Source organism: Saimiri boliviensis, chromosome 11, assembly GCF_048565385.1.
Source record: "Saimiri boliviensis isolate mSaiBol1 chromosome 11, mSaiBol1.pri, whole genome shotgun sequence".
Lineage (NCBI taxonomy): Eukaryota > Metazoa > Chordata > Mammalia > Primates > Cebidae > Saimiri > Saimiri boliviensis.
In genome coordinates, this window is record NC_133459.1 from 109,791,489 (window position 1) to 109,805,313 (window position 13,825).

At 40.0% G+C, this 13,825-nt stretch overlaps 1 protein-coding gene across 9 annotated transcripts in view; it reads right to left on the reverse strand.

The window, feature by feature from the left end:
• The window catches only part of CDC14A (cell division cycle 14A), a 182,824-nt gene that overhangs the window by 92,461 nt on the left and 76,538 nt on the right, over nucleotides 1–13,825 (reverse strand). For all 9 annotated transcript variants that reach the window (XM_074381355.1, XM_003933257.4, XM_010343810.3 and 6 more), the window contains one exon: nucleotides 595–661. Coding sequence is in view for 8 of the 9 variants with exons in the window: in XM_003933257.4 (XP_003933306.1) it covers nucleotides 595–661 (67 nt within the window). In the remaining variant the exon portion in view is untranslated. The remainder of the gene's footprint in view (nucleotides 1–594; nucleotides 662–13,825) is intronic.

The window sequence follows — 13,825 nt, forward strand, 5'->3', positions numbered from 1 at the left end:
ATTTACAGTATAGCTTGTATAACTTCTCAGATTGTGAGTTAATGTTTCTAAAACATGTTCCAAGAGCTTGCAGATATCTTCTAGTTTAACTTCTCCATTGCATACAGTAATAATTAAATAACTATCACTTGGTTCTCAAACTTTAGAGTGCATCAAATCACCTGGAGCGATTGTTCAAATACAGACCGTAGGGCTCCACCCTGAGTTTTTGTTTTAGTGGGCCTGGGGTAGCACCAGGCAGCAGAGGAGACCAGCGGGCTTAGATAACTTCCTGACTCTCCCACAGCAAGATCAAGCCTGATAAAGAAGCTAAGCAACAAAGCAATGTCACATGCACTGCAGCTGATAGTGGTGATAAATCTGACTGGGAACACAAAAAGTTTACCTGACAAAGAAAGGCCCCTTCTACTCTCTCCTCCCAGTTTTTCCTGGCGTTTGTAATTTACAAATCAATCATCCTTCAAGAAGTAAAAAGTCTTCTACTTACTGGCTCCCCTTTCTTCCCTCCAATAACAAATAAGGACGTTGAGATTATTCCTTTCTCATACTTTTTTAAACTACTGTGTCAGCTACAGAAAGGAGAATTGTTATTACCTTTCTGATTCCCTGCAAACAGTCGAGGATGGTGAGATTGTAAGTGCAGTTTCCAAAGGAAGCATCCCTATAAACATAAATAAACTCAACATTAAATGTTGCATTTAGAACATTCGAATAATAAATTACAACACCAAAGTCGGCTGGAGATGTGCTTGTTTGGCTTCACAGCTATCAACATGGCAAACTTATACCATACATGAGATCCTACGAGTTAACTACGACAGCTTAACTGAAGCACTTCTGAAATTGCTTTAATCCAACAGGCCGATTTAAGAGCCTGCATTCCCAAGTCAGACTGCCTTGCTTCCACTTTCAATTCGGCCACACACTGCATAGGAACTTAAGCCAAGTTATTTTACCTCTATGATGAATCTTGGTCTCCTCATCTGTGAAAGGAAGTTAATGATAGTAGCTATCACTCATAGAACTGTTGTCAGATTATATTGTTTTAAATATGTAAAGTCCTTCATATAGTGGCTGGTACATAGGAAGCAATTCATAAATATTAAGACTATTCTTAAGAGTGAATTGGACGGTTTCATTAAGTAAAACATTCATCATTGCAAGAGGTATTCTGGCAGAGGAATAACCTCCTGTCAGGAATATGATAAAAACAAGCATAAAAAGATAAGAGAGACAATGTATGTAGGTCAACAGAACCTAGCAGGTGTTTTCATGGATTAAATGCCATCCCTCCCCTACAACAACGAAAAGGAAAGAAAGAAAACAGAAAAATGTAGTGCGGCTTCCAACATTCTCCTCTGAGTCACTGGGATCCTTGAGAGCTTCTAACATACTCTGAAGTACTCCTTCAAAAGGAGTGGGAACCTACTGTGGTGAAAATTGAGTGCTTCATACTTTATTTAAGTTTTTAGAGCAATTTAGCAGACCTGCTTTAGGCAACATAAAACTAAAGTATCAAGTTCAGGTCAGTTAAGCAAGAACTGGCACCAGAGCTTTAACACCACAGAGTTCCAAGGTGTCCGAGGTAGGAAACTTGACCTCAAGGCTCCAGGCTCTCTGCCCAGCCTCCACGGCTGACCCAAGAAACAGAGCAGGCAGACACTGTCCAGATGAAGTCAAAGGCACACATAGCAGCCATCAGGAAGGGGCCAGCAGATGTTCTGAGGGGAGAACATATTTTAAGGGCTATAATTAATATAAAACCAACTTTCACAACCATCTGAGGTCACTTGAACCTATGGCTGCTAAGCCATGTAACTTCATCATCTTTGAGTTTCAGAAACCCAAGAGCCTAACATAAAATGACTCAGTTAGCAAAGCAACTTAACAGAATGCTTAAGTCCTGAAACTTCAATTATTTCAAATATTTAAGTCTCATTTCAAAAGGAGGGTTCTTTGTTCTTTTTCTGAACTCACATGTCAGTGGAAAATAAAACAGCCCCCTTTTCAAATATCTTGTAAAAGTGTAAACTATATGTTAGAAAGCAAATTTTAATGGGCTATGCTGGAGAAAGGCGTGACTAGGGATCTAAGAAAAATATTAGTTTATACAAACAACCACATACTCCTTGGCAGACACTTGTCTTTGGGGTTCAGAATCTCTGTGCCATGGACCCTCAGTGACCTGAGGAGGCCTGTGAACCCATTTTCTCAGAATAACATTTTTAATGTATAAGCTAGGGTTAACAGAAAAGTATTTCAATTACATTTAAATAAAGTTATCAAGATATTAAAATACAAATTTACAATACACCAAAAGGTACTTTTTAAATTCACATATAACAAGATCTAGTGGCAAGTCTGATAACTGCCACTATAATTTTGAGGAAGGAATGAGCACAAATAATATTTTAAGAAATAACTGTAATGTGATATTAAATTGTCACTTATATTGCTAATGCTACTACACTTTATTTACAACATTTATAATTGAAAGTAATCCTATAATCGGTAAGGTAAGGTTAATAAAAATAAAGATACAATCTTTTATCATTTAAGTTCACTAACTCCCTGAATTTTCTCCACAGACCTTGGGTTAAAAACTACTGCTTTACATTTCTTAAAAGGAGGTAAAAATTTATTTGTATGTAAAAAGAATTTTAAAAATTACAAGAAGAAGAGGTATCCCTTATTCTTTCAAGTATATCTCTCCATGCTTATACTCAGCTGAACAATTTCACTAATGTAAGTTACCAGAAAAAGTTCCAGGCCTATTCTGTCTGAATGTCTGCAAAATGTGGTGAGGCTCTCATGATACCTCCTACCCCATCGCAGCCATAACTGTTACCAGTGGCTAAAAGGAGTGCTCCGGTGACCTGGGAGTCAAATCTGCAGGCCTGCAAAGCTGGGAGGGAGAGTTAACATACCATCTGACAGAACTAGGCAAGTCACTCACCACAGGCTGCAAAGGCAAACAGAAGCTGACAAACTGAAATCTAAGAAGGAATACAACAGAATGAAGTCCTATCCTCCAGATTGAGAAAGGAGTTGGTATGCCTTTTCTGAGCACCTACTGTGTCAGGTAATTTAGATGCATTAGCACATTTAATCCTCATGACAGCCACATAGTGCCAACAGGTTTCCAAAATCTGCCCCCAAAGACTGGACAAGAAAGAAATGGCTTATTAGTGGAATGTGGCTCATACGTAGTCACCGGAGAATACTGTAACAGTGAAAGGACACAAAAACATGTTATATATTCTCTGAGGGAAAAAGAGAGAAGGTAAAGATGGAAGATAGAACCCATGCATCTACCAAACCCTATTAAAAGGAGATTTTTTTTTTTTTCTTTGAGACAGGGTCTCACTCTGTCAGCCAGGCTGGAGTACAGTGGCATGATCTTGGTTCACTGCAACCTCCACCTCCTGGACTCAAGTGATCCTCCAGCCTCAGCCCTTGAGGTAGGTGGGAATACAGGTGTAAGCAACCACACCCAGCCAATTTTTGTATTTTTTGTAGAGCCAGGGTTTCGTCATGGTGCCCAGAATGGTCTTGAACTCCTGAGCTCAAGTGATACGCTCACCTCTGCCTCCCAAAGTGCTAGGATTATAGGCATGAGCCACTGCACCTGACCAAAAGGTGAATTTTTAAAGCCCCTTTGTTGATTGAATTTTTAAATCAACAAAGACAAGGAGAATAAGAGAGAAGACAAAACAATAAAATTTTGAAAGCTGGGAATCATTTGGACGAACGGTAAATAAGTTGGAAGACCAAGAAAACTGAATACTAAACTGACAATGAAAAAACTGAGAACCAGCTGGGTAATCCCAGCACTTTGGGAGGCTGAGGTGGGTGAATCATCTGAGGTCAGGAGTTCAAGACCAGCCTGGTCCAACATGGCAAAACCCTGTCTCTACTAAAAATACAAAAATTAGCCAGGCACGGTGGTGGGAGCCTGTAATCCCAGCTACTCGGGAGGCTGAGGCAGGAGAACTGCTGGAACCTGGAAGGCAGAGGTTACAGTGAGCCGAGATCACGCCACTGTACTCCAGCTTGGGCCACAAGAGCGAGACTTAAGTCTCAAAAAAAAAGGAAGATGAGTAATTCTTTAGAGAAATCTTGTTTTAAAGAGGAGCCCAAACCACTACACTCTAGCCTGGGCAACAGAGCAAGACTCTGTCTCCAAAAAAAAAACAGAAAACAAAAACCTGAGAACCAACGTGATTAATACCAGGTTAGTCTTAAAGCCTAAGGAATTGGCATCACTGGGTTCTCCTGGAAATGGGGATAAAGGAAATGACTAAAAAAAGATCGAAAGTCCATTTAAGAGGCAACATTGCCTCCCATTTTGTAAGTCAATCTTCCCTGTTGATTTTCCTCAACTCACCAGGATAGTCAGAGCCATCTCAAAACAGAATGGTTGGCCCACGGGGGCAGAAAGATACCTGCCCCACGTGATGTTCAAACTCGAGTGGAAAGATCCCTTCTGAGGAATTGTTTTCGCCTGCGTTAAAACGTGAAATGGAGGTCAGGGGTTAGGAAAACAGCAGACTATTGGCCCCAAAAGTCCCCTCCGACTCTGAGGTTATATCCCTATTCAACACCATTGATGACCTCTTTATCTCTCTTCTGGATCCTTTCCAACAGAATTTAAACATTTTCAGGTTCCTACTAGCTTTAAAAAGAACAAGCCATCCAAAACTTCCCTAGTTCCACATCTTCCTTGAGCTTCCACCCTGTTTGGACTCCTCTTTAAAACAAGATTTCTCTAAAGAATCACTCATCTTCCCTTTTTTTTGAGACTAAATCTCGCTCTTGTCGCCCAGGCTAAAGTGCAATGGCGTGATCTCAGCTCACTACAAACTCCACCTCCCAGTTCAAGTGATTCTCCTGCCTCAGCCTCCCGAGTATCTGGGATTACAGGTGCTCACCACCAAGCTGAGCTAATTTTTGTATTGTTTAAAGTAGAGACAGGGTTTCACCATGCTGACCAGGTTGGGCTGGAACTCTTGACCTCAGGCAATCTGCCTGCCTCAGCCTTGCAAAGCGCTGGGATTACAGGCATGAGCCACCGGCCTCATCTTCCCTTTTAAAGTGTACAATTCAGTGGGGTTTGGTGCATTCATAACGTTGTACAGCCATCACCAGTAATTCCAAAGTATTTTTTATCACCTCAAAAACAAACTCTGTACTCATTTGCAGTCACTTCCCCTTCTCCTTCCTCCAGCCCCTAGCAATCCACTATTTTATTTTCTGTCTGTCTGGATTGGCTTATTTTAAACCCAGAGAACATTGTGCATGCATCATCTTACCTAATAATATGTCAGCAACAAGTAACTTCCTACTTTCCTCTCTTCTCTTGGTTCCTAGATTTTCCTTTTACCCTCTAAACGCTACTTCCAACCTTTGCAGAGTCATCCTTCGCCTCCCAGTCTTTAAAAGTCAAACCTTCTCATGGTTCAACTCCAGGCCAAAATTCTTCTCACTCTATACTCTCTCCCTCTAGAGGAGGGTCTCTAAAACTTTAATGTGTATTAGCATCACATAGATAGTTCCACAAACACAGGCTGCTGCACCCCACCTCAAGTTTCTGATTCAACAGGCCAAAGTCAGGGCTTGAGAATTAGCATTTCTAACAAGTTTCCAGGTGGAGCTGAGGCTGCTGCTAGAAAGGAGCATATTTCGGGAATCATTGCCCTAGATACCTGCACAAATTATCACCTGTCTACCAATGACCCTCAAATTCACCTCTCTAGCACAAACTCCTTAAAGCTCAAAAGTAGCACAGCCACCCACCTACATGGCAACTCCACCTGGGTGTCTTAAAGATGTCTCAAACTCACTACATAAGAAGAATCTCTTGAATCTGCTCCCACCCCAAAAAAACACAACTGCAACGATATTCTGGTCTTGCAGCACTCCATCTGGGTAAAAGCTCCCACAGCGACACAAGCTACAGCCCAGAAGTCCCACCTTTCTTTCATTCCCCTTATCCTATCCCTCACTACGCACCATTGGTTTTGACTCTTAAATATCTCTTGAATGCATTTCACTTGCCAGTTCCACTTCCATTACCTTCCTACACCCACCCTTAGACTTTCAAATGGGTTTTCTTCACTGAAGCCAGTGATATTTTTAAAAGGCAATCTGTTCTGGTCACTCTTCAGCTATTAACCCCTCACTGACTTTCCACTGATCTCAAGGGAAAGTTCAAATCTTCAATGTGGCCACAAGGCCTGGGGATATCTGGCCTCATCTTCCCTGAGTTCCCCAGGTGGCCACTAGGCTCTTCTCACAGAATCTGCCCATCTTCAAGTCACATGTTCTTCCCACTCACTCTCACCTTAGGTTACCCTCCTCAACCTTCAAACCTCAACTCAAGGATTACTTGTCTTGGGTGGAAAACCTCTGACCCCACCCTGGCTAAAGGTGGGGTCAGAGATTTTCCCTAAACCTTTTTTTTCCATTAAACTTAACAACAGTTTGAAATTATAGCCTGGTGTGCTTATTTTCTTTCTCTCCCTCTCCCTCTATATCAGTCTCAAAGAAGGCAGGATCTATATGTCTTTTATTCACCATGTTTCCTTAGCAGCTGCATAAAATAGATATTCAATAGATGTCTGTAAATAAATGTTTAAATAAAGTAGCTTGGGAGCTCATACCAAGAAATATTTCTATAATATTCTATGGCCACTTTTGTTTACTCAAGTAGTCTGATGCCTCAATCCTCACTAGCAAGAAAAGCTGTCTTCGAATTAACTCAAAATCCCTTCTGTCCACTGAAGATCATTTCCTTCTGTTCTCTTTGCCATTGAGTATTAACTGAATAAAGCTAAAAAGAGTGATGCTCACCGTAGTGTTCTTTCCTTTCATCAAGTTTAAACATATTCGTGTATTCTAACCCAGATGCTTTAGATAGGTTACAAAGATCTTTTAGGATTTAAATCGCTATAACAATGTACTAAAAAGTTTGAATCCCCACAGTTTTCTTTACTCTAGTTACAGTTTCCAATTGTTTACTTAACTCCTAGTTTGCTTTTGTGTTCATTCATTCATTCATTCATATATATTGAACCAAATATTGACTGAGTAGAATAAGAGGCCATATATGTTTCCACCTCCTCACAGAGGAGGGAAAAAGTTTGTACACCCCTTGCTACCTGGGAAAACTAGAGCTCTTACTCTTATCACTCATGATAGTTTTACCATGCATTACATTACTCTGTTAAACAGGTCAACACAAGGCTGCTCTTGATTCAGGAGAAAGGTAATATCCAAACACCCAGGGTTTCTATTCACTCATCTCTGCTGAAGAAAAAAATCATTTGCCTCTAACCCCCAATATAAAAGACTAATATTACAGCCAACAGCTGTCTAGAGGCACCCAAATACAAATTTAGCTCAGCCTCATGCAGGACCATCTAAACTGCATCTACCCCAACAATTCTTCCCCCTTCCCCATCTACCCCAACAATTCTTCCCCCTTCCTTCCCCCTTCCCCCTTCCCCCTTCCCCCTTCCCCCTTCCCCCTTCCCCCTTCCCCCTTCCCCCTTCCCCCTTCCCCCTTCCCCCTTCCCCCTTCCCCCTTCCCCCTTCCCCCTTCCCCCTTCCCCCTTCCCCCTTCCCCCTTCCCCCTTCCCCCTTCCCCCTTCCCCCTTCCCCCTTCCCCCTTCCCCCTTCCCCCTTCCCCCTTCCCCCTTCCCCCTTCCCCCTTCCCCTTCTTCTTTTTTGAGACAGAGTCTCACTGTCATCTAGGCAAAAGTGCAGTGTCATGATCTTGGCTTACAGCAGCCTCCTCCTTCCAGGTTCAAGCAATTCTCCTGCCTCAGCCTCCCGAGTAGCTGGGACTACAGATGCACACCATCACTCCAGCTAATTTTGTATTTTTAGTAGAGACGGGGTTTCATCATGTTGGCCAGGCTGGTCTCGAACTCTTAATCTCAGGTGATCTGCCCATCTTGGCTTCCCAACGTGCTGGAATGACAGGCGTGAGCCACTGTGCCTGACCACAATTCTATCTTTCTAAATGTAATGTCTGGCATACTAGTCAACTGAACCATAAAGCTATTATACACTGATTATAAAAATCCACAACTATGACCATAGGAGGAATTTGCAGTCAATAAATATTTCTTGAATGAAAAACTAAATGAATGAATATTTAAGTAGAAAGACCAACTGGGACTTTTCATTCTGTGCTTAGTGTTTATTCTGCAGAAAAACAGCAAGAGAAAAATGAAGTTTAAGAAAACTAGAATCAGCATCCACAATTAAATGTTAAAAGAAAGAGCTTGATTCACTGGTGTCCCAGTACTGTCTTACATAGTCTCTCAAGAGTCAATTGTTAAATACTCAGAAATTTTAAGAGCCCAAATCAGCAGTGATGGAAGTATTGTACCATGGAAACCAGCAAATACTTTTTACTTACAGAGCCACTTTACCAACATACAACTGCTTGTAATCTGAGAATCTAAGAAATCACTCAGAATGAAGCACCCTTATATATATTACTAATGGGAGATGAAACCAGAGATGAAAGAACGTATTTACATAAAATAAGAAAGCATTTCTGGTAATGAAGCTATTCGAAGAAGAAAGAATGGAGAACAGAAGCACAGTGTCTACTATGTGGAGACTACACTAAAAAATATAAGAGCTGATAGAAAAGGGACTAAGAAATATTGGAAATGACTGTAATCGACAATTATCTTAAGTCCATTATTCTCTAAATTCTCTGGGTAACAAATAATTAGGATGTATGCAAAACTGCGGAGCAATGGATTGGAGAAGATCATAAAGGTTATCTAAGAACCCTTATTACAAGCCCTGAACTGGATCCCATCCTCATAACCACCACAAGATGGTGAGCTTCTTGAGGACAGGAAACATGTCTTTTATGTCTTTTGGCCCAGAGTATAGTACAGTGTTGGGAAAATTAGTATGTTATAGATTTTGCTGAATGAATTAATTCAGAAATGAATAAATGATCATTACTAAGAGTTCATTTAACTTATGCCTGAACACCTCTGGTGGTAACAATTATTGACCTTTTAAAGCAAAAATGTGGCCAGGCATGATGGTTCACGTCTGCAATCCCTTTGGGAGGCCAAGGCAGGAGGATTGCTTGAGCCCAGTAGTTTGAGACTAGCCTGTACAATATAGGAAGACCCCCCTCTCTACAAAAATAATAATAATAATAATAATAATAATTAATTAATTATATAGGAGTGGTATAAAGCTACTCAGAAGGCTGAGGTGGGAGAACTGTTTGAGTTCAGGAGTTCAAGGCTGCAGTGAGCTATGATCTGGCCACTGCACTCCAGTCTGGGCAATAGAGTGAGACCCTGTTTCTAAGAACAAACAAATAAGGCAGAAAGTATATAAAACAACCTTTAATTATGAGCTATGTACAATAGCAAAAACACTCTAGATCATCACTGTCCAATGGAAATATAATGCCAGACACAAATGAGAGCCACATGTATAATCTTAATTTTTTTATAACCATGTTAAAATAAAGTAACAAGATAAAAGTAAATTTTAATAGAGTATTTTGCTCATCTAATATATCTAGAATATTCTCATTTTAGCATTAATCAACATAATTATAAATAAGATATCTTACATTTTTCTTTTATATTAAATCTTTTTATTTGAGAGACAGGGTCTCACTATGTTGTCCAGGCTGATCTCAAACTCCTGGCCTTGGCCTGGGATTACAGCTGTGAGTAACCACACCCCACCTTTTATCCTAAATCTTTGAAATCCAGTATGTATTTTAAATTTACAATCTATCTCAGTTTGTCCTAAACTGATTTCAAGTGCTCAATAACACATGTAGCTACTAGCTACCATACTGGACATTTCAGCTGAAGACTATGTTGTATGTGTACTTCAGAACCAGACAATGCCCAAAATACTTTACACAACTGTCCGAAGTACATCCTAGTTTCCAGCCTCTGAACAAATCTATGACATACATGTACCTACCACAATAAAAGACACAGCTTATATCATTGAGACCTACAAGACAAAACTGTATTGTGAATTAGCAGGGAGGACAAAACCATCTACCATTCATGAAAGAGCAAAACCACATGCCTCAGGAGGCAGGACCCAAAGTTGAACACAACCTGTACCTAACGAAAAAACAGAACACAGAATCTCAGCTTTTCAGATTTAACATAAGGCTGTACATGAATCATTTTGCTCATCGAAAGAAACAGAGATATGTGAAAATTCAATTCTAAGTCATGGCTTAAAAGGCCACATGAAATCAGCAGAATAAAATCTGTCTAGAAATAGCAATCACGCCAGAAAAATAGACCAAGACCTGTATTCTGGGTATTTTATCAACATCTGACTGACACCCATTCAACCACTAATTTTTCTATTCTTTTTCTAATTTCAGAGACAAGGACTTATTCTGTCACAGTGGCAGGATCATATCTCATGGCAGCCTCAAACTGCTAGGCCCAAGCAATCCTCCCACCTAAACCTCCCAAACAGCCAGGACTACTGACAGGCAACACTACACCTAATTTTTATTTTATATTATTGTAGAGACCAGTCTTACTATGTTACCCAGGCTGGTCTCTAACTCATGCGTTCAAGTGAACTTCTTGCCTTGGCCTCCCAAAGACCTGGGATTATAGGAGTAAGCCACCACACCCAGCCAATAATTTTTCTTTAAAAATAAAAAATAATGGGAAATTGGTTTTAACTCAGGTATTTAAGAGCTTTTCATAATAAACATTCATTGAAATAATAACTATTACTATGTTCATTAAGGTAAATGACTCCAAGCTTATTCAAAACCATCTTTATCAACTAAGGCTATTGGAAATATACCATACAAAGTACAAAACTTTGGCACTAACTCCACTTCACCAAGTTTGGTATAACTAACCTGGTAGGAAAAAGGGAAAAAAAGTTGTCTGAGCAAATTGTCACAACACAAATCACCAAAGTGCCTTCTTGTTCCAGTAGATAAAAAATAGAATAGATACAAGACACCTCCATGTCAGTACTTAATGGATCATGGAGACATTTACAGTTGTTTCTCTTCTCAGATCCTGTATACTGGAGCTTATTTAGCACTTTAGCAAGGAAACTCTGACACAGTCTTTTTTCACTGTGGTTGAACTTATTCAAAATATGCCCCAGCTGATAAGAATGGATTCAACATGCAGGGCATGCTGGCTAACGTCTGTAATCCCAGACCTTTGGGAGGCTGAGACAGGCAGATCACCTGAGGTCAGGAGCTCGAGTCCAGCCTGACCAACATGGAGAAACCCCGTGCCTACCAAAAATACAAAAAATTAGCACCGTGGTAGCACATGATTGTAAACCCAGCTACTCAGGAGGCTGAGGCAGGAGAATCGCTTGAACCCTGGAGGCAGAGGTTGTGATGAGCAGAGATCATGCCATTGCACTCCAGCCTGGGCAACGAGAGCAAAACTCCATCTCAAAAAACAAGAAGAATGGATTCAACAGTCTGGACTGGAACAGACATCTATTTTCAACACTCAGGAAATTGACACATCCTTACTAGTCAAAACTAATGCAAATTACCTTCCATCAAACAAAGCACCAAAAGCAAAAGTTTATTAAAAATCCATGGCGCAGAACTGACCCCAAAGATCGAGACTGAGAAACAGTGAGGAAAAGTTGAGAATGAAAGGAACATCTTAAAAGAGGATTTTGATACTCAAGAGGAAAACACAGTAAAGAGAACTTTCACTTTGAAGTACAGTTAACTGCTAAACAAACTTTGACAAAAATCACAGTATCATATTTAAGCTAATAAAAAATCTGGTTCAATGTTTATCTAAAAAAATAATTTTATGATGACATATAACATCTAGCAGTACATGTTTACTTTATGAAAAAGAAGGCAGCCTGATGCCAAGTCCTAAGTGGTTGACCCTTTGTAGCCTTTGTTTAAAGACCTGCAAGTTCTGGCATGCCCAGAAGATCTAAAATAATTACTTTTGAGATTTCCCATTAAGACTCAGCCACAGAGCTCAGCAACTGGGATATCACTAAGGGTCATCCCCCAAAACACAACAAACACCTCCCTCAATACAAACATTATGCATCCATTTTAATGATAGATGTCATTAAAGGATTGCCAGTGAGAGGTATGCGGATTCTCTGTTAGAGAAGATTGGCCTCACAACTGCGAGAAAACTTGGATGTTCCTGTTCACGTTAGATAAAATACCATTATTTGATACGCCATCTATTTCCAAGACTCTCAGGAAACAGCACAAAATATGTTCCACAGAAGCTAGGATATTATTCTAATCCCAAGAGGTTTTTTTTTTGTTCCACACAGGTGTGGATCAGGAAATATGGCTCAGAGTGTTTCAGATCAGGTTCTGCTGGATACTAATGGGAAGTACGGGGCAGAAGAAGAAAAAACAGTACTTTGTAAAATTCTGGGCCAGGCACAGTGGTGCATGCCCGTAATCACAACTACACAGGATTTGAGCCCAAGAGTTCAAGCCCACCCTGGGCAACACAGTGTAACCTCCATCTCAAAAAAAAAAAAAAAAAGAAAGAAAGAAAAAGGAAAATTCTATGTTATGCAGAGCTAAACAGGTTACTTATTACTCAGAAACATTCAAAATCTTTAAAATGGAAATGTGCTTTGTAAATCTCCAAGATGGAGAGTTTTAAATTTACTTGATTTTTTTTTTTCTTTTTTTTGGGGGGGCCATGTTAGATCTTACAGAGCAGAACCTTGACCGCATATTGGAATCATGTACATAGTTTTTCAAAATCTCGATACTCTGACTTCACCCTTGACCAATTACAGCAAAATTTCTGGGCACAGAACCTAGGGACCAATAGTTTTTTAAAGCTTCCCAGGTGTGCAGATAAGTTTGAGGATTAATATAACTTTGAGAAACACCTGTAAATTCTAGCCTCTTCTCCAAGCTTTCAGAAAAAACTAAAGGGACAGGACATCCAATGTTCAACCAGCTTTATTTCATTAATGTCAGCACAATACTCTACCCAAACTTACCTCCTGACTGTTATTACTTTTCATGCCATGATCTCTGGATATGTCTTCAAAACCAGATCCCTGGATGTTATTTATTGTCCGCATAATTTTATTCCCTGTTTAATTTTCTATGTCATTTTAAAAATTGGCTTTTAGCAAATTTAGGAACCATCACCAATATTTAAATTTAAAAGCTCAAGAGGCATCTTAAATAGGAGTTATACAATTTACATTGGTTATATTTTTGATGTTTTGTGGGACTTTAAAGGTTCACAAATACTGTTTGGTGAGCACCCAAGAACGTAGATTTGAAAACCACTGCCACTGACTGCCATGAAAACAATCTGGACATTCCAAGGGTCAGTGATCTCCTGGGACTTTAGATGAGCTGAGATTAATATGATTTGTTTGCTCAGTAGTACACACTATAATTTAGTAGTACACTGAAAAGAAGAGAGCGTAAAAAGATTCATAACCGATTTGTCAATTCCAGCTCTGCTGATTCTGACCCCAGAACTGAAAGGCCTCCTGTTCCCCTGAAGACCAACCGCCAAGCCAACACTGAAAATGGATGACTCAAAGAATTAAGGAAGATGGAAAACACCGCTTTCCCTTGATTTTCAGCTAAAGTCACTCTTAACACATTGGCTATTCTCAGTAAAAGTGAGAAGTATGGTTTTTGACACAACTACAATTCAATGGAACGCCCTAAGACTGACTCACAAGTGACATCACAACACTCGCTGCTGTCACATAAGCCAGAAATTCAACTATCTCTAAAGTCGGCTAGACTTAATTTAATCAACAATAGGCA